Genomic DNA, 22,582 nt, shown 5'->3' with positions numbered 1-22,582 from the left:
AGGTTCACCAGGTTTGTTCCAGAGATGAGGGGGTTAGACTATGAGGAGAGATTGAGTCGTCTGGGACTGTACTGGCTGGAATTCAGAAGTATGAGAAGAGATCTTATAGAAACATAAAAATATGAAAGGGATGGATAAGATAGAGGCAGGAAAGTTGTTTCCACTGGTAGGTGAGACTAGAACTAGGGGACATGGCCTCAAGATTCGGGGAAGTAAATTTAGGACGGAGATGAGGATGAACTGCTTTTCCCAGAGAGTGGTGAATCTGTGGAATTCTTTGCCCAATGATGCAATAAATTTATTTAAGACAAGGTTGGATAGATTTTTGCATTGTAGCAGATTTAAGTGTTACAGGGAAAAGGCAGGTAGGTGGAGATGAGTCCATGGTCAGATCAGCCATGAATGGTGGAATGAGCTCGACGGGCTGGATGGCCTACTGCTGCTCCTATTTCTTGTGTTCCAAAGAGAACATTTTGGAAGTTCACAACAACTACCATCTTTTCACTCTTTTTAGAAAAGGCAGCCATTCAGGATCCACGTTGATAGATTTCTAGCCATGTTCATTTTTCTAGCACTATTTCTTTACAATGGTTCTTTAAATTTCTATTAGCCCATAACATCCTTACTATTTCTAATATGATTAAGGCAGATGTGCTCACTTACATTAACATTGTTTCCTCAATATTCGTTTCCCTGATCTGAATTATTTTTTTATTCGCTTTCTGTACAGTTCAAGTAGCTCTTACATTTTTTCCTCACATCAATTTTTGGTCCTCTTTCAACTATATTCCAATTATCACAAATCCATTTTTTCCTATAATCTAACACTTAATCCTTTCATAAAAGACTTTTCCCCCAAGGTATTCTTATTTGTCAACATTAGGGAGCTTTAATGATAATTACAGATCACAGATCAGTGCAGCACAGCAACAGGCATTTTGACCCAAAATGCTGAACTAATGAAATTAGTTGCCCACTGAACTAACCCTTTCTGTCTACATTATGAAACATTTTCAATCATCTGATATATTTTTAAACTAAATTTCCCAATTTACCATAGACAATTTGGCCATTACGCTTCTATAGTTATGTTTAGTACTCTATAGCTGTAGTCTTCAGTATACCACTCTTAAAATAAAATTCAACATCCACTAAGTACAGAAGTTGATATAGAAAGTCTTTTTCTTGCTGCTTCCAAAACAGGTTTTTAAAGTTCTGAAGTTTATATCAGTTATTTCTACAGGAATTACTCACCTGCCAAAATATCTCCATAGATTCAGACTCAAAATGAAATTTGAACAATATCCTGGCTAGTTTATAAGGAGAGGCAGATTTTCATAAGCATTTATCGCCAGTATGAGAATTTAATGGCAGCCAGTGATCTAAAAGTTAAAATTACTTTTAACCTTCTCAAAAGCTGATTGCAGAATGATTATTCCACCCACCTGTACAAGTGAACATCTGCAAATGATTTATGATTGTTTATAGCAAAGACACAGAGAAATCCTTCGCCTGTCCTCATGTACTGATCCCTCATAGCACTGTACTCTTCTTGACCTGCTGTGTCCAGAATGTCCAACAAACATGTTTCACCATCAATCACTACCTGTTTCCTATAGGAGTCCTGAAGAGAAAAACAGGATGAATTTATTTTAAATTATATTTCAGCAATCATTTACACAATAATACCCATGAATTGAGAATTGAAAATTGTACACATTTCAACCAATTATACACATTTCCCCTAGGCTTGTAGAAATGTTTGAACCCACAAGCACACTGGAAGGTTAGTATAAAGACAGACGAGCACAAAAATACAGGATGAAATTCTCCAGTCCAGCATTCTGTAGTCAGTATGTTTTGAATCACTGGTACAGATCTACACTAATTAGCTAGAATCTATAACTAAACTGCAACTAATTACTGTCCCAATGGAACTTTTGCAACCTCAGCTGACGTTTCCAATTTACAGAAACTTCATGCTTAAGCCAGTTCTCTTATTATATACATGGCTCAGGGAGTGTCTGTACTTTTAAAAAAACAGTACTCCTGCTCAGGGAAAAATGATCAGGGGAAATATCTGTGGTCCAGCACCAGTCAAATCCCAAGGATGCCAGACTAGGGAGTTTCGACCAGCATCATTCCTAAAATTCTGTTCTGTAGTCATAGTACCAAGCAATTACAATGACAGGCAAATAAAAAGGGACTAATTTCAATTTCAAGTTTATTGTCACTCAACCGTCTACAAGTATTCCGGAAACAATAAAATACACTCCAGAATATTTACGTTTAGAGAAGACTGACACTTAGATTATTTCTGAGCATGCAAAAGCTGCAAGAAAAATGTGAAAATGCACTCTAAAAGGCAAGTGTCTACAAAGAGTTAATGGGAATTGGAAGAAAAATGTGAAAATCTAAAATAAGAACAGGAATTGCCAGAAAAACTCAGCAGGTCAGGAAGCATCCGTAGAAAGATAAACCAAGTAGTGATAAACCTGTTGAATGTGTAGGACATTTGGTGTTTTTTCACTACCAAAAATTGATGATAGTAAGTCATCCAAAATGAAGGGAAAAGAATGGGGACTTGGTAGATCAAACAAAAAGGTGACAGAAATAGTTAATGTTTTGGGTATTCTAAAGGCCTAGCAACCATAATTTCGTCTTCTAGAAACCATAATCTAAGAATAAAGTTAACTGGCACTTAGGGAAGCTCATGTAATGAAGAGTCTGAATGAATTTCTAAAACCAAACTATGTTTAACTAATTGATTTAACTTCTTGATAACACACAGAGAAACTGCTGAAGGGAAGGCAGAAGATGTCACTAATGCAGATTTTCAAAGGACATTTAATGAAACTCCAACCTGAAGAATAGCTAGCAAAAAAGGGGACATAGCCTCAAGATTCAGGGGAGTAGACTCAGGACAGAGATGAGGAGGAATTGCTTTTCCCAGAGAGTGGTGAATCTGTGGAATTCTCTGCCTAAAGAAGCAGTGGAGGCTACATCAATAAATATATTTAAGATAAGGTTGGATAAATTTTTGCATAGTAGGGGAATTGAGGGTTCTGGGGGAAAAGGGAGGTTGGTGGAGATGAGACCACGGCCAGATCAACCATGATCTCATTGAATGGCAGAGCAGGCTCAACGGGCCAGATGGCCTACTCCTGCTCCCATTTCTTATGTTCTTATGTTATGTAAATTGAGGACAATGGAATAAACAGCATGAATAAGAAACTGATTTGGAGATAGCGTTGCACTTTGGGAGGACAAATCAGGGTAGGACTTACACAATGAAAGGCAGGGCACTGAGGGGTACATAGAACAAAGGGATTTCGGAATACAGATCCATAATTCTTTGAAAGTAGTTATGGTCATAAAGAGAGCCTAATTCAAAGTACAGAATACAAGAGTTGGAATGTTATGTGAAACTTGTACAAGACGTTGGTGAGACCTAATTTAGAGTATTGCGTGCAGTTCTGGTGACCTACCTAGAGGAAAGATATCAACAGGATTGAAATAGTGCAGAGAATATTTACAACGATGTTGCCAGAACTTGAGATCCTGAGTTATAGAGGAAGGTTGAATAGGTTAGGATTTTTATTTCCCGAAGTGTTGGGAGAATGAGGGGAGATTTGATAGAGGTACACAAAATTATGAGTAGGGTAAATGCAAGCAGACATTTTCCATAGCGGTTGGGTGAGATTACAACTAGAGGTTATAGGTTAAGGGTGAAAGGTGAAATGTTAAGGGAAAGATCGTTTCTTAGAGAATGGTGAGGGTATGGTACAAGCTGCCACTGGAAGTGGTGGATGCAGGTTCAATTTCAACATTTAAGAGAAACAAGGGATGGGAGGAGTGTGGAAGTCTACGCTCCAGGTGCAGATGGATGGGACTAAGCAGAATAGTTCAGCATTGAACCAGATGGGCCCAAGGGCATGTTTCTGTGCTGCAATGCTCTATAATCAATGACTCAAAGAAAGTGGGTATTATCAGACTGGACAATGGTAGAGTTCCCCAGGTTAGGTGCTGGGACCACTACTCGTATATATTAACTTAGATATTGATATTAATATAATTAAAACATGATATGAAAGGCAAAAATTTCAAAACCTGCAGGTGATGTAAAAATATAGTAGACCAAATAAAAGTTAGGACAATGACAACACATTTAAGAGGACATACAGTACATGCTAGCAGAATAAGCAGGCAAGTGACAAATGAAATTTAATACAGAATAGCGTAAAATTAAACATTTAGATCGAAAGATTGAGTAGGAAAAACAACTGAAATTTTTTTCACTCCCTCCAAAGGGTGTGCAGGAAGAAAAGGACCTGGAATATTTGCATGCAACATTTGAAAGTGGCAGAACATCTTGAGAGTGTGTTTAGTGAAGCATTTGAAATCTTAAGACTTGTGAACAGACTTACTGAATACAACAGCAGAGGAATTTTGCTGATTCTCATAGGCCACAATCTATAATTGTTGCCATTTAAAGCCACCATGCTTCAGGAAGAAGAAGGTCTTATAGAAAATGTAATAAAATTTAATAATATGGTAAAATAGGCATGATTTTGGTTGAAAGATTAGACTGCAGAAGATCATTTGTTCTCCTTGTAGCAAAGGAAGTAGATAGGAGTTTTGATACAGCTCTATTGTGTTTAAATAGGATTGAGGGAAGCTGATCATGTTAAAGACAGTTAAAATGCCAGTGGACATGGATGAAAAGCAATGGAAAGAGAGGTGGGAGAAAATGCAAAAAAACTATCAAATAGAATAGCTACTATCTAGAACTGCCTATTTGCAGTGCTGGTAGAAACATCTAATCAGGGCTTTCATAAAAAAACAAGAACCTTGAAGGAAAATAATTTCAAGGTTACAGAAAAAGAATAGGATATTGAACTGACTGATATGCTCTATAAAAGCCAGTGTAAACTCAGTGTAGTGAATGGTCATCAATTGAGTCACAATTCATTAATTCTAAATGTGCTTTGCTGCACTTTTTCAATGCTTTCTTTCTACTTCAGACTTCCAGTACACAGGAGTATTTTCCTTCTGCATTAGTTATTGGCTCTAGATGATTTTTATTTCACTTTTGAAAAAGCACCAATTGTTCCAGAGTTCTTTCAAAACAGAAATTATACCATATACTGGAGAACGGTGAATATTAACTGTCTAAAGGGGAAAGTATAAAGAGGTGGAATATACTGGCCAATTAGTATTTTCTATCATCCTAGATCAGTAACAAAAAATCTATAGAATACTTCTTTATGAGACAAGCAAACATTTAGAAAATTCATGGATTAGTGAAAGTCAGGCTACATTTGTCAACGTTGTCATCCTTTAAGGAATTATCAAGCATACAGGAAAAGTTAATTCAGTTAGAATATGACATGTGAACATTAGTGCCCATTGTAACAGAATGCCAGCTGCAGCTCAATAAAACTGGTTAAGTCAGAGTATTACTGATTTAAATCCTATTCCAAAGATTTGAGCACTACATCTAGACTTGGAGCAGTATCAAATAGGGAGAAATGCCATTGTTTTGATAAGACACCAAATTGAAGCTCAAAATTAAACGGCATGACATCATTCCAAGAGCATGGCAGTTATTACTGATATCCAATTTAAGATGGTGCTGGTGAAACACAGAGACACCTTACTGGTAGCAAACAAAACTACTAACTACTCTACTACTCACACTTTTTCTGGTAAACGATTACTGCAATTAATGGTCTGTAATTTCCCTTTTAGCGTTGAGCTTTTAAACCACTTGTACAACCTGGCACCTTTGCAGTGTGAACAGAAGTCTCGATGGTGCAGGGTGGTTGTGGTGTGTCTGGGCTGAATCAAGATGGCAGGGCCCAGACCCAGGCCCACGAGCAGGAAATGAGTCAGCATTTGGCCATTGCTGGAACAGACTTGGAGCCAATTCCAAATGGGGGCAAGGTAGAGTCAAGGCAGCGGGGGCTGGGCCCAAGAGTGAGGAACAACTTGACGTTGGCTGATATAAGCATCAGGCCAGATTGAAAAGGTTAGGATATCGAGGCCAGAAGCAAAGCACAGAGCAGTGCTGCTCGGTGAGGTTTACTAGTCTCTGTTGAACTGAGGCTGTGGCCTGCAGCTAACAGACACCTGGACTGGCTTTGTGGCTGTGAACTCACTTTCATGAGCTTTAGTTCTGAATGTTACTTGCTCACATTTTATTGTTTGCACGATTTGTTCTTTTGCTTTTCCACATGGGTGTTTTTTAAAAAAATGGGCTCTATCAGGTTTCTTTGTTTTGTGGCCGTCTTTAAGGAGATGAATCTCAAGGTTGTATATAGTATACATACTTTGATCATAAATGTAACTTGAACTTTGATCCAGACCAGTCTGTAATCCTTTAATATTAAAAACATCTGATCTGTGTGATTTGCAATGTAGAAATGCCAAGTGATTTTGACATTTCAACAGTGCTACACTTCTGAAGCACTTAATTGGCTGGAAAGCACGTTAAGCTGTTTCACATATCAATAACAGGAAGTATTTTGGAAAAGTTCAATGTCAATTCCAGATTCATTTTTCTGACTGCAGGAAAGAAAACCACATTAGTTCAAACACAAACTCCAATAAAAATCTGTCAAATTTACTTTAAGAACCTATCCATTGGTCTGTGCCCACTTACCTCTATTGTTGGATCATATTCATCCACAAAGTGGTTCTGAATCAATTGGATAGTTAAGGCACTCTTTCCCACACCTCCAGCTCCAACCACTACAAGTTTGTATTCCGTCATTTCCTGGTTCCCTTTGCAGCTAATCTGGAAATCATGAAAGGTGGGAATATTAGTCAGATTTGTCAGTACAAAATTCAAAGGTGGTACTGGTGAACTTGTTGCACTTGAAAAGCAATTATAAATTTCTATCCTAAACTTGAATGTAACCTGGAGCAATATGCAGTGTCAAAGCCATTAATGCAGGTAACAGTGCTGAGAGAAATTTATGCAGCAGGAAGTTATTAAACTCTGCCTGCCCAAGAATTACTTTGTGCATCTTGCATAATCAAATTATGCTATGAACAGTTACATTTTTACAAAATAATGCACTACTCTATTGAGATGCTGCCTTTTCAATGCGAGGGATGACACAGATCCCACAGTATTACGTTGATCAATCGGGAAGTTATCCTAAGTCTTGATTAATATTTATCCCTTAATTGACATAATTACAAAAAAATTGTTACTGTTTGAGGGAGTTTGTTGTGCAAAGATTGGCTGGCATGCTTCCTACATTACAACACCAACTAAATTTCTAAAACACAAACAGCATTTCTACATGAATGCAAGTTTCTTCTGGCTGTTTTAATACTACTGACACAAGACTAAGAAAACTGAGGCCAAACAACTTCGGTATTTATCCTGATACTGTAATTCACCCACATTGCTATATGGACAAAAAAAATGAGTAGCTAACATAGTAGGATGTTCCCAGTATAACTTTCATGGTTGGTTTAAGGCATACCAGAAAGGAAAGTCAATTGCAAAAAAAATCCAACCATGTGCTTGCCATTTACAAATTTCACATCAGTTGTAGGGAAATTGCTGGAGAAAATTCTCAGGGATAAGATATATGAGCATTTGGAAGATCGTGGCCTAATTAGGGAGAACCAGCATACCTTTGTGCATGGCAGATCGTGTCTTACCAACTTGATTGAGTTTTTTGACAAGGGAGTGAGAGAGCGAGAGATTGATAAGGGTAGGGCAATGGATGCTTTCCATGGGCTTTAGTAAGTCCCCCATGGAAGGCTAATCCAGAAGATTAAGATGCATGGGGTCCACTGCGAAATGGCTGTTGGATTCAGAAAAGGCTAGCGCAAAGACAGAACGTAGTGGTTGAAGGGCCTTACTCGAGCTGGAGGTTTGTATTTAGTGTTGTTCTGCAAGGACCACTGCTGTTTGTGATGTATATAAATGACCTGGAAAATGCAGATGGGTGGGTTAGTAAGTTTATGGATGAGACCAAGATTGCTGGAGTTGTGGATAGTGTAGAAGACTGGCAAAGAATACAGCGCGATATACACAAAATGCTGGAGGAACTCAGGCCCGGAAGTGTCTATGGAAAAAAGCACAGTTGATGTTTCGGGCCGAAACCCCTTCAGCAGGACCCTTTAGTTTTTCCATAGGACCCTTTAGTTTTTCCATAGATGCTACCTGGCCTGATGAGTTCCTCCAGCATTTTGCATGTGTTGCTTGGATTTCCAGCATCTGCAGATTTTCTCTTGGCACCATGATATAGATCAGTTGCAGATATGGGCAGAGAAATGGCAGATGGAGTTTAACTCAGATAAATGTGAGGCATTGTGCCTTGGTGGGGCAAATGCAAGGAGACAGTACATGGGTTAACAGCAAGATCCTTAATGTTGTTGAGGAGAGAGAACTTGAAAGTGGCTACACAGGTTGATAAGGTGGTTCAGAAGGCTTATGGAATGCTTGGTTTTATTAGTTGAGGCACTGAGTTCAAAAGTCAAGAGGTTATGTTGCAACTTTATAAAATTCTAGTTAGGCCGTATCTGGACTATTGCATACAGTTTTGTTCACTGCCGCCCCCCCCCCCCCCCGCCATAGGAAGGATATTGAGGCTTTGGAGAGGGTGCAGAAGAGGTTTACCAGGAAGCTGCCTGGTTTAAGGACATGTGCCATCATGAGAGGCCGCATAAACTTATTTTTCTCTGGAGCATGAGAGGCTGAGGAGAGATCTGATTATGAGATTATGAGAGGCACAGACAGAGTGGACAAGGTGCATCTGTTTCACTGGATTCAAATGTCTAATACCAGAGGGCTTGCATCTAATGTGAGAGGGGGATAGGTTCAAGGGAGATATGAGGGGTAAATTTATTTTTACTCAGAGTCATGGATGCCTGAAATGCACTGCCTGTTGTGGTGGTAGAGGTAAATGCATTAGAGGCTTTTAAGAGACATTTGGACAGGCACATGGATACAAGAAAGATGGGGGGATATGGACATGATGTAGGTAGAAGAGATTAGTGTTTGGCTGGTTTGGCACAGCATTGCGGGCCGAATGGCCTGTTCCTGTGCCGTACTGCTCTGTGTTTTATGCGTACATATTTACGTCAGGGACTCTGTAGGTGGTACAATGAATGCAAACCAGAAGATTATCGTGTCTAATGTTATCATAAGTTAATTTATTTAATAGTGATCAGGAACTCACACGCATTTTAGTTACTTTACCAAAACAAATTGCAGAGAGACCTGTGGATTATTGTGTATGGGGGGGGGGGAGAGGGGGGATGGATGAGCTAGCAATAACACTTAAGACATGCGTAGATCAGTACAAATTTGTTGCTATGATAAAAATGAACCAAAATCAGGATTAAACAAATGGCCATGTGATTTTATTAATTATTTTGCCACAAGTTCAACAATATTACTGTGCTTTGATACATTAATTCCACACAGCATCAATTTTGCATTTTGGAAATAAAAGCAAGCTGCATTAGTGGCAAAACCACTCAAAACGCTATGATGAACCTTTAAAGTGAATTTATGAAGCCACATATCCACTCAACCAAGTTACTATACAAATTATTTCTTACCCTTCACATCCATTGGGCACTGAAAGACATTAACTGCTGGGAATGAATATGAAGCTCAACAGTAACTGGAACACCCAAACACAACAGACCTTGCATCATTTTATTTTTGTAAGCAAGTTCTTCAGACAGAACAACACAAAACAGCTTAGTATCTTAAACAGATCAGATCCAGTACTGATGATAAAATAATTGCACCATTTGCTGGGTTTTAAAAGTTGATAAGCGGTAATGTCAATAATAATCATGAGAATAGATGCACACAAGGGCCAACTCCCAACACAACCAGAAGGAAGAAAAATGGTGATATAAAAAGTTTGTTTTATATTATCTTTTCTGTTGCCATATATCACATGCAATCCATTCAAGGCAGATGAACCACAGTATAGTCAATTTCTGTGATATTATTTTAGATCTTCACCATAGTTCTTTGAACAAACCTATCAGTGTATGCTTTTGTAAATACTAAGTAAATACAACATAACTAAACCTATAAATGTGCCTAATAAGATTTGGAAATAGGTGATATAGTGCACATATTATCTTTGAGAAACTCCCCCAACTGTTGATCGAACCAGTCTTAAAATAGCAAGAGGCGTATTATGGAGATGCAGGTACATCAATCCAAAACTACATTAGTTGGAAAGTCAACTGCACAGCCTCCATAAAAAGTCTCATCTATAAGTTGTGGAGATACCCATCCATTTCTCTACCCACCAGCCTACCACTACTGTGTTGTGTTACAGTGCAAAATAGGATATAGTCTGACCGAATTTGACAATTCAATTCTGAACATTAATAAAGCATCTTCAGCAGTGGAAACTTACACCACCACAAATGGGAACTTCATGACCCAGTTTTATTCCACAATTCAGCAAGGATGGTAACTGATCTTAATTTGATAAGGAGTGTTGAAGATATTAGCCCCCTAAGAACGAGGTATCAACTAGTAAACTCTGAATAGGACTATAGTATATTTGTGCAAACATCAACCAATAACAGCTAATGAAGGGTATTGGCCTGAAACATTAGACTGTTTATTCCTCTCCATAGATGCTGCCTGACCTGCTGAGATCCTCCAGCAGATTGACGGTGAACAATTAAACAGATTAGAAGAACATGCTACCTCAAGAAGGTCACTATTCTTAAAGATGGCAGAATCCAAACTGCAAGTGCCAAAATGGAAGGGTAAGTATTTACAAACATCCTCAGCAAGTACCAGTGGCCGATCTACCTCTGCTTCTCCCCAAGCTATCACAGAAGTCATCTTTCAGTCAATTTGGTTTCTTCCAAATGACAGACCAGTAACTTAGAACAATAGATACCAACAAATACTATGTGATCAAACAGTGCTTTGCTATGCTAAAATTTCTAGTGCAGAATAGTCACCGTCTAACCAAGCTGTTCCAATATAGCTGCAACACAGGTATCTATTTAACAAAGTGGAAAATTGCCAGGTTTGCTTCATTCAAAAAATAAACCAAGTCCAATACACCAACTACCACTATTCAGAAAAATTAGATATCAATTATGGTATTAAGCACTCATTCACATTAAAAGGAAAATGCTGGGGATCAATAACATTTCCATTTTATTTTAGATTTGCAACATCTGTAGTTACTGATTTCTCCCACATTTTAAAGGTATACGGTAAATTGTGGGCATGCTGTGTTGGTGCCAGAAGCACGATGACACTTGTGGGCTGCCTCCAACACATATTTAGACTGTTGATCATTGATGCAAAATAACACATACCATTGTATGTTTTGATGTACATGTGACAAATAAAACTAATATTTGATTTTCACTTAGTTTCAGCAAGAGTTACTTTCAGCTTTACCAGGTCTATCTGGCTGCAGGTCTCATTAGTACCTAGGTGCCAACCTGAACAAAATAGCCAAATCCCAGGTTTTAACAGCCCTTGACATAAAGGCAGCACTTGACTAAGCTGGATTTCAAATAGCCTCTAAACGACTGAAGTCAGAAAGAGTCAAGGTAAAAATTCTCAAAAGGCTGGACTCTTACTTCATAGAAAAACGGTCATTTGTTGGAAGTCATTACCATCAGGTGTCCTAACATGAATATCCTTCACAAAATTTTGTTAAACTGGAACATCTCATAACCCACTAATTAAAAACATCTCCCTTCTATTATCAAAGAGTATGACCATATTTAACGATAATCAGAATGTTAAAAAGGAGTATACCAACTAGAATCAATCCTCCACCTTTAGGATAACCAAGGAGCCATGGAGAACATGCAAGTCTGTACTCTCCTACTCCCTGGCAGATTAACAGCCTTACACAGATTCCAGATGGCAATGTCAATCATTAACATCCGAAAACCTAAAACATAGGTGTCACTCGTGTCCCTTTTCTTTCCTTCCCTACAAAGCTGATCAAACTAAAGGGGAAATAATGGGATACATAGAATAATACATCACAATACACTACATTATCTGTGCTCACTATGATGCCATATCCAACTGAAACTATCAAACAGTACATGATCCATATAACACCATTCCCTGTGTAATCATGTAACTGTCAAAATTTCTCTTAAATGCCACTACCAGGTCTGCTTCTAGTTCACATTCAGCAGTACTTTCCAGGCACTTATAACCCTCTGTACACATCTTCTTTAAACAGTTTCCTCTCCCATCTCATGTCCTCTAGTAATTTACATTTCTCTGCTGTGGGGGTAAAAAAAAAAGCTGTTTACCCCATCTATGCCTCTCCAATTCTATAAACCTCCTCTCGGCCTCCAAAATTTAAGAGAAACAAAATCAAATTTGTCCAACTTCTCCTTATAGCTAATACACGCTAATCCAGACAGCATCCTGGTGAAACTTTTTCAGTCTCTCCAAAGCCTCCCCATCCTTCCTGTAATTGAATTGCCACACCAGAACCGCACACAATGTCCCAAGTGCAATCTAACGTCTTGACTCTTAAACTCTATGCTCCATCTGATGAAGGAAAGCACGTGCATATCAAAATGAAGTGACTTGGAGTGAAAAGGCACTGCAACAAAATGGTTCTATGAATTTATTTTATGATTTTGATAGCTATTGCTTTGAATTATCATTTGTAACACAATTTCCTTTTTCTGCTGCTTACAGATCAAACTATTTTTCTCCCTCCCCAAAATACTTCCAATAAGATTAAAGTGTACTGAAGATTTTGGTAAATTACATTTATACACTCAGAGGCAATGTTATTAGGTAAATAAATTTGCATTTGTTAATGCAAGTATCTTATTAGCCAATCATGTGGCAGCAACTCAATGCTTAAAAACATACAGACATGGTAAGGAGGTTCAGTTGTTGTTCAGATAGAAGTGACTTTGACCACAAAATGATTGTTGGTGTCAAATGGGGTAGTTGGAATATCTCAGAAACTGTTGCTCTTCAGGGATTTTCACGCAGAACAATCTCTAGTTTACAGAGAATGGTGAGAAATTTTTTTTTAAAACATGCAGTGAGCAGCAGTTCTGTGGGCAAAAATGCCTCATTAATGAGATGAGAGAAGAATGGTCAATGCCTCAAGCTGACAGGAAGGCAACAGTAATTTAAAATAACCAACTGTTACAACAAAAGAGCATCTCTGAATGCATAGCACGTCGAATCTTGAAGTGGACAACCTACAGCAGATCACACTGGGTTAACAGAGAGACCACTGGCTATATATTGCTTCTACTACCTTGTAACATCTGACAACATGTGAGGACAAGTTCATCAAATAGTATTATCTCAAAGGGAGAAAGAAAGAAAAATTGTAAGAGTTCTGGGTCTAAGTGGCTAAAGACATAGAGGAAAATAATAGAACAATTAAATTCTACGATGCTCAGAAACTCAACAAGCATATAGAGACTTAAGGGAAAGGCCAAAGACTAAAACATTACTGGGGAGGGACAATGTCATGCTGGGATTTCAAAGGTCTGAGGAAGCCGAGTCATTGGGTATATTTAAAGAGCGGGGGACAGGCTCTTGATTAGTAAGGATGCTAAAGGTTATGGGGAGATGTACTATGGGGTTGAGAGGGAAAATAAATCAGCCATGATCGAATGGCAGGGAAGACTCAGTGGCCCAATTCTGCTCCTACATCTTATGCTTGAAATTGTTAAAATCACGCCATTGCCAGACTGAGCGCCAGCAAGTACACTGTTAATGAATTTTTTAAAAATTACTTTGAGTTAGGTGGTAAAAGCAGAGTTTCACTATGTTTGTGAAAGAGGGAAGGCTGCCTTTTTGATTTACCCAGTGTGATAAGCACTTGCACAAAACTTCACCAGACATAGAAAGATAATAGATAGCTTGATTGTCACAGGCATTTCCATGTCAAGGATACCTAATAAAGTGACAGAATTGACAGAGGATCCTCTCAGAGATTCTAAGAGGTGATTACAGTGTCTATAAAAAGTATTTACCTCCTTCAATATGACACACCAAATCATCACTGGTGCAGCCAATTGGTTTTAACAATCATATAATTAGTTAAATGGAGATCACCTTTATGCTGTCAAGGTGTTTCAGATGATTGTAGTAAAAATACACCCGTATCTGGAAGATCCAACTGCTGGTGAGTCAATATCCTGGCAAAAACTACACCATGAAGACAAAAGAACACTCCAAGCAACTCTGTGGAAGCCAAACATCGCACATCATCAAAAGCACACCATCCCTACCATGAAGCATGGTGGTGGCTGCATCATACTGTGGGGATGCCTCATAGCAGCAGGTTCTGGAAGGCTTGTGGGGGTAGATGGTAAAATAAATGCAGCAAAATACAGGGAAATCCCAGAGGAAAAGCTGATGTACTCTGCAAGAGAACTGCAACTTGGCAGATTTGTTTTCCAGCAAGACAATGACCCCATGCATAAAGCCAAAGCTAGAGGAATGGCTTAAGAACAACAAAGTTAATGTCCTGGAGTGGCCCAGTCAGAGTCCAGACCTCAATCCAATTGACAATTTGTGGTTGGACTTTAAAAAGGGCTGTTCACTCATGATTCCCCATTCAATCTGACAGTGCTTGAGCAGTTTTGTGAAGAATGGGGGAGGGGGTGAAATAGCAGTGTTCAAATATGCAAAGCTGATAAAGATCTATTCACATAGATTCAAGGCTGTAATTGCTGCCAAAGGTGCATCTACTAAATACTGACTTGAAGGGGGTGACTAATTATGCAATCAATTATTGTGTTTAATAATTATAATAAATTTAGACCAATTTGTAAAAATTTGTTTTCACTTCGACATAAGAATTTTTTCCTGTTGATCAGTGTCAAAAAAGCCAACTTAAGTCCATTGTGAATCAATGTTGTAAAAACAACAAAATATGAAAACTTTCGGTGGGGGTAATGAATACTGTTTATAGCCACTGTAAATATACAAAGTAGAATAGGGGGCTCTGGATAGATAGTACTTTTGATGTCTGGCATGCTGCTCCCTACCAGACAGGGTGGATGGGCATCACTGGTCCTCATCCATCTCCTAAATCTCTCATGTGTGGGCTCCAAGTGCCATACCCTGGTAAACCGCTTCAGCTGGCGGGCTAAACCAGGTGAGGGGGTGGTGTTAACACAGCACCACTGGGCGGAGGACCTTCATGATGAAGTCACTGGCCGGGACGGAAAGGTTCTCAGATGAACTATAATGGCCACGTGTTCATGACCAAGGCGAGCCACCTAGTTGGAGGAAATTGGCTGTGGTCAAACCTGAAGAGGGTTGGGCTCCACCAGGTTTCAGATGCCCAAGACACGCCGCATGATGAGCACACCAAAAAGCTGGTGCAAAGCTTGTCATGACGGCGCTCCGACCACTCCACCAGGACTTAAGGGCGCAAGAAGAAGAAGAAATATAGAATACAAATAATGCAAAAAAATGTTAACATTTAGGAATGTTACCCAAGTACAGCCAATCTAAATTCAATAAAGCCAAAGATACTTGAAAAATTCTCTTTTATGTCATTGTGTTAAAGGCAAAAAAAAACCAACTGCTTAAGGATTTTGGGATGTAATTTGATAAGATAGCTCAAACATTCAGGACTAATTTGCAAATGCCACAACATAGAATACACCATAGTAGGAAATTAAAACTATTGATTAATGGCTCCTGCAGAAAATACCCTACGGTTCAGAATTGGGTTATCATGAACATACTGTATGTCTCAAAATATATAGTGCAAAAGACAAATAATGAAATAGTGTCCATGAATCATTCAGAAATCTGATGGCAAAGGGGATGTTTTTCCTTAAACATTTGAGTCTGGGTCCTGTACTTCCTCCCTGATTATAGTCATGAGAAGAGGATGGTGAAGGTCCTTAATGATTGCTCTTAATATTGGCATAAGAACATGATTTGCTACTGATACACAAAATGAGGCTGGCAAATAATAAAGTTGACCTTACGAAGCAGAAAGATTGGTGGCACTGAACATATTTATTGTAAAAGCACAAGGTTATCTATTCTGGGAATAAACCCAGACAAAATGAAAAGACAAGAGTTGAGCACAAGCATAGAAACAGACAAATGGTAAATTTTGCAAAGTTATGAAGGTTAGGTAATATCATTAAAATAGGGTCAATATCATTATCGACTTTGAAATAAATACAGCCGGTCTGTCAGCCCCAGTATTCAAGTAGGTGAATAAAGAAAATAACTTATTCTAGGGTAACTAGTTAGAAGGATTGACAAACTGAAATTGCTATTTAAGAGTGAAGAGGGGACTGGAGAAGTTATTTCATCCATGGCAATTCAAACAAAATAATTTTAACAAAAAACAGCTCAGGCAAAAGCAGTGAAAGTTACAAAGTTTCAGAGATACTTTAGCAAAGAACCAGCAGAATTGCAATACAGGTTGCGTACCCCTTATCTAAAATGCTTGAGACCGAAAAAGTTTCAGATTTCGGAATATTTAATATGATAGCTTGGGATCACCATAATTTCTGACTATAATGCGTTACCAATAAGCAGTATGTCTCACTTGTTCATCACACAGTAAAAATAATTACCTACCATTAATATAATGAAAATATAGTAAGTACTGGGTAACAAAAGCAGCACAGCAGCATTGGAAGAATACCTGAATCAGCTGTTGAACAACAACATACAAAGGCAAGTTTTCAGTCTCCACCTACCTATGTTTTAAAAGATTACAGTACACTGTATGTGTATTTTACTTTTTTAAGGTTTTATGTAAGGTTGAGACTTGTCCTGGTATTAGATTTTCACTCAATAAATTTACCTGCTGCCTCATGATCAGCAGACTCTTTAAATGCCGTACCTTTTCTTAAATTTCTGCAACCAGCCCACTGAATATTCACAATTACCTTCAATTTTCAGTTCGTCAAAATTGATCTTTGCTTGCTTCATGATCAGCATACCATTAAGTCGCACATGTTTATTCCAACCCTGATAGATTCATTCTTTCAATACACATTTGAGATCTTTATTTTGCACTTTATACAATGTTTTATCTATTTTTCATTAACTTCTGTTCATTACATATATGAAATCACTTATCAGAACTGTCTGTGATGCACAGAGACCTGCACATCACCTGGGAACCTTCCCAGCGTCTTGTGGAATTTTCTATTTGTGACATCATGTCAGCACTCAAAAAATCTTGGATTTCAGAGGTTTTCAGGTTTTAGGATTCTGGGTAAGGGGTACTCAACCTGTATTAATGACCTTTTTCTGTGTTGTAAGCTTCTATGTGAAGATACTTGCTTTCAAAGAAATGTAGTGTCCAAAAAGGTGAGTAAAATCATGGCAGTTGTCATTGATAGCACTATCAAGCAGCACCCTATCACCAACAAAATACTCAAACTCCCATTTTCTGTTTTGTCAGGACCACACAACTCCACAGATCATTACAATTAAATGCCAGAATTGAGGTGATTGGGGTAGCACAGCGGTGCAGCCGATTTCCTCCTACATCCCAAAGATATGCAAATTGTTTCATTAATTAGCCATTGTAAATTGTCTCTACTGAGGTGATGGAGGGATAGAAACTTTATTGATCCCAAAGGAAATTAGTGTCACAGTGGCATTACAAGCATACAGATATTACAGGAGGAGTAGAAAGAATAAAAAATAAGTTATCATGAACAGTCTAACAAGAGGGGGTCATCACTTCCCCCGCTATAGGTTGACTCATTATAGAGCTTAATGGCCAAGGGTAAGAATGCCGTCATATAGTGTGCTTTAGAGCGGAGCAGTTGTCTTAATCTATTACTAGAAGTGCTCTGGTCAGCCAAGGTGGCATGCAGAGGTTGAGAAATATTGTCCAGGATTGCCTGGATTTTCCATAGGGTCCTTTGTCCTACCAGAGTCTCCAGTGTGTCCAGTTTGACTCCTATACAGAGCCAGCCTTTCTTATCAGTTTATTGAGCCTGTTGGCATCACCACGTTGATACCATTGCCACAGCACAGACTGGTAGAACATGTGAAGGAGAGGCCTGCATACTCCAAAGGACATCAGTCTCCTCAGGAAGTAGAGGAGACTCTAGCCCTTCGTGTATACAGCCTCTGTGCTGGTGCTCCACTGAAGTCTATCATCCAGGACTGGAAGGGAGCTTAATGAAAATGTTGTGGGATTAGTGCAACTGGGTTCTTGATGGCCAACAAACTCGGTGAGTTGAAGAACTTATTCCCATGCATTATGATTGTGATTAAAGGTTAAACGTTTGAACATTTGTTGTCTCACTGTATGTGTGAAAACTGAAGTTAGTGAGCGTCAAGGGAAATACATTTCACTGGTTTGTATCAAGCCTCACACAAAGGAAGGTCACTGTGGATATCAGTAGTGTATCAGCCCAGACACAGCAAGAGTTCCTCAGGGCAATAATATGGATGTGCTTTATCAATGATTCTTGCTCCATCATAGGTCAGAAATGTGAACTTCAATGATTTCACAATGTTCAACTCCTTAGAAAACAAAAAGGAGTGCATGACTGCATGCAGCAAGTCCTAGATAATATAGGCTGATACATCTAGTAATATGTGCATGAGAACCACACCAGTAAATGACGTTCTCAATTTGAGAGTCTAATCACCACCTACAAATCCCTACAATCAGCACCAAAGACCAAAACTTCAATTGAAGCCACATTAATAATGGGTTGCAAGAACGCATATCTTATTGACATTCCAATATCTACAAGGCAAACAACATGTTTAAAGTGGTAATCTGTTTAGCTGTCTAGAAGAGTGAAATTCAAACTTACTCAAGCTTGGCATCATCCAGATCAAAGCCACACACCACTCTGCAGATTCACTCTAACACTTCAGTGTATCACCTACAATTGCTCAGTGATTACTCTCCTAGGCTAATCTAACTACATTTCCAAAACCTGTTAACTTTATGGCCAAGAGGGACATGGAAACATCATCTGCACGTTCTCCTGTAAGTCACAAACTTTCCATTTCAGAAAGAGTTTGTTGTTTCTCCCTCATCTTTGCATCTGAATTCTCAAACGTCCCAATGAATTCTTGTTAGACTATCAAACTATCAATTCTTGTTAGTACCTACTCTGGGATTGGTAGCACAGTGGTTAGATTTGCAGATTAGAAACCTAGACCAACAGCCCAAAGAGAGTTCAAAATGGAATTTAATTTAAAATAAAACTTTTGGTAATGATGACCTGAACATCAAAGAAACTCACCTAGTTCACTATTTCTACCTCAAGGGGAGGAAATCTGACATTTGTACCCAGTGGATGATTCTGATTAATTTCCAACTGCCCTCCTAGAAATCCATGCAAAACTCAGTTGACTAGTAAATGTACTCTGAAACAGGATTAAAAAAAAGACAACCAAGGCAGCAAATTGGCACCTGTTAAGTTGCTCAATGCCCAGTCAACCTTGCAGACTTCATCTTTCCTTCTTTACCATACCCTTGAACTCCCTTTGCACCACCCTTCTCCATTTTGTGTCAGCCCCCCCCACGAAAACTCCCAAGTCCCTTTCATGTTGACCAAAACACCCGCGATCTCTGTGTCACCCCCATATTTCTTTGAGCTGCCTGCATGCCATTCCCCCTATGTTCCCTTGCTGCCAGTTCCTTTACTGCTCTTCTCACTGTTCCTTCCTGCCCATTTCACTTCAACCCCCTTTTCATTGCAGCCCTCCTCCCATGATCAACTGGTTCAGAAGCCTACACCTACCCCTACCCCTAATATACATGAACGAACATCTAGATGTAAATATCTCAAACTCACAGTTCAATTCATTAAGTTTGTGTGCGCACAGGTGCAATGAAAAACTTGCAGCTACAGGGATGCAACATTCAAAAGAAAAATAAGTGACACAAAAGAGAACACAGAACAAAAAACAAATCTCCACTGTAGTGCTCATGGTGTTGCTATGCTCAGATAGGGATTAGAGTTGTACAGGTTACTTCAAGAACCAAACAGTTGAAGGAAAGTAGCTCAAGATTCAAAATTGTTTAATGTCAGTTCTTGTACACAAGTATAAGGAGAACAAAACAATTGTTACTCTGGATCTGATGCAGCACAAAAAGAACTCAGTAAGATAAAGACAATAATATAAAAACAATAGATAGAAACACTTAAGATAGCTTATACATAAAAGTTGATTATATATCCATAAGGTGACGGACAGGAAATAATAAAGTAGTGGTAGAGTGGTAGAGTGAAGGTGTTGATCAGTATTACTCCCTAGGGAAAGTAACCTTTTTTTGAGTTTGGTGGTTCTGGCATGGATGCTACGCAGTCTCCTCCCTGCCGGGTGTGGGACAAACAGTCCATGAGCAGAGTGAGTGGGATCCTTCACAAAGTGACTGACCCCTCTCCAGCACCTTTCCATATACATGTCCTGTATGGTGGGTAGGCTGGTGCCAGTGATGTGTTGGGCAGTTTTGACTATGTTAAAGAGCCTTCCTGTCCACCACAGTGCAGTTTCCACATCAAACAGTGATGCAGCTTACTAGGCTGTTTTCTGCTACATGTCTGTAGAATGATGTGAGTATGGATGGGCAAAGTCCAGCTCTCTTCTCCCCTTTATTGCACTTCCTTTGTTCCACCCAATACACCCCTCTCCCTCCATCCCTCAATTACCTTCCTCCCTTACTCATCTCCCTTGTCCCTTTGCCTGGATGATTAACACCTTGGTACGGCAACTCCTCTTGCGTGGAACCACAAGAAAATACAGTGAGTCGTGGACACAGCTCAGCACATCACAGAAACCGACTCCACTCCATGGACCCTGTCTATAATTCTTGCTGCTTCAGTAAAGCAGTCAGCACATTCAAAGTCGTTCCCCACCTATCCCAAACACGTTCTCTTTTCCCTTCTCCCATAAAAAAGCTCGAAAGCACATACCATGCAGCTGGAGGACCTGCTATTAGAAAGGTCCCCCCTTGTACAAGATGGACTCTTGACCTCACAATCTACCTCGTTGTAATCTTGCACTTCATCGGTTCCCTGCACTGCACTTTTCCAGCAGCTTTCACACTTTATTCTACATTGTTATTGTTCTACCTCAATTCACCGGGTAACGATTTGATCTGTATGACAGTATGCAAGACGAGCTTTTCTCAGTATCTCAGTGCATGTGACAATAATAAACCAATACCATCCCTTTCAAGCCCTCCCACCCTCCGTCCCCTCACCCCCTCCTTTGCCGCCTCTTCCTATTACCCTCCTCCCCAAAGGCAGGACCGTGGCCCTCTTTTTCCTCACCCTTTCTCTTCAGCCCCGGCGCCGGGAGCGACGAGTGTCCGTGTGGGGAGGGGGGGTGGTTCAGAGCATGCGCGGTGCCATCGCCCCGCCCGGCCGCTAACGGCTGCGCTCGCGCCCGGTCCCGTTCCCGTGCTCGCGCCTCCGCCGAAACTTTCCGCCCCGAACACACCCTGTCGCAGGACCCCAACCAGCTGCCTCTGCTACATCCTCCAAGCAACCCTTCTTATCCGGCCATCGCGCCAGCTCCGTACTCTTACGCGCCAGCCCGAAGCTGCCGTTCCTGTCAACTATTGATGTCAGCGCTCCTGTTAGGGACGTGAACTTTTATTTTTCAGGCAAAATAGGTGCAACAAATGAAGGGGCTTTCGGCGGCGGGTCGTGCGCAAGCGCAGTTGCGGTGCCGGTTTCCGGGGAATGGTATTGTTTCGTTGGTGAGAAAGTGCGGTGACGTCAAATGACGCGCGGCGCTATAAATAACCCATATATAAGCGCAGTGAGCGGGCAGTCTGGCCATCGGAGCGGGGACGGTCACGGCGGTGGTCGGGGGAGGGACCGTCTCTGGCCAGCCCAGCTACTGATTTCTCCCCCCACAGTGCAGAATGGGGAGCCGTTGTGTGATTTACTCTTTAAAGTCTATGGGAGTGCGCTCTTCAGAGGGACAGATCGGAGAGAGCATAAATAACTCCAGTTCAGTTGGCTTGGGGCTTCAGATAACCATCTACTTCGATGGTTTCTTTGGTTATAGATGACATTTTTTTTAAAAAAAGCTTTCCATTTAGATGCTGCAGTTAAACATGGGTGAAAGACTTGCTCATCTGCAATGATGAGATCTGTAGTGTTGGCCTCGATAATAAAGATGGCTAGTGCACCTGTAAATTCTGCAAAGCACAGTATTCAATCGGCGAAGATAGTTTAACGTGCTCGGTAGTGGCGGTCTTAGATTATAATTAGGAGCAAATGCTTTTGATCAAAAACGACTCCTTAATATCCAGAGATTCCCTACTTGGCTGAATTCAATGATCGAGCCTCTGGCAGCTCACTTGGAAAGAGAATTCCGAACATTCATCTATCTCTAATTGGAAGAATGACTCCCCCTGACCGAAATTACGGAGTATAGTTTTTAGACTTAACTCCCTGCTTCACCCAGGAAAAATCTGCTCTCTATCAACCCTATAAAATCCTGTAAGATTTTTGTCGGTGTCAGTAAGATCGTGTCTCCTTCCACTAAGTGCGAGAGAAATCCAAGTGTGAGTTTACTTAGGCAACACACCAAAGTTGCTGGTGAACGCAGCAGGCC

The 22,582-nt window shown here is 39.9% G+C and overlaps 1 protein-coding gene across 3 annotated transcripts in view; it reads right to left on the bottom strand.

Annotated features, from left to right (window-relative positions):
* LOC140195248 (GTPase NRas) overlaps positions 1-21,629 on the bottom strand; it is a 61,958-nt gene extending 40,329 nt beyond the window's left edge. The window contains exons 1-3 of one of the 3 annotated variants that reach the window (XM_072253287.1): positions 21,455-21,629; positions 6,665-6,799; positions 1,446-1,624 (exon numbers count right to left, since the gene is read on the bottom strand). In XM_072253287.1, coding sequence (XP_072109388.1) covers positions 1,446-1,624; positions 6,665-6,775 — 290 coding nt within the window. In that variant the 5' untranslated portion in view covers positions 6,776-6,799; positions 21,455-21,629. The other 2 variants (XM_072253286.1, XM_072253288.1) reach the window with 2 other exon arrangements.
* Between the last annotated feature and the right edge of the window lie 953 nt (positions 21,630-22,582).

Source organism: Mobula birostris, chromosome 3 (assembly GCF_030028105.1).
Source record: "Mobula birostris isolate sMobBir1 chromosome 3, sMobBir1.hap1, whole genome shotgun sequence".
In the NCBI taxonomy this organism is placed as follows: domain Eukaryota; kingdom Metazoa; phylum Chordata; class Chondrichthyes; order Myliobatiformes; family Myliobatidae; genus Mobula; species Mobula birostris.
The sequence above is the reverse complement of the archived record's forward strand: the minus strand, read 5'-3'. Positions and strand labels throughout refer to the sequence as shown.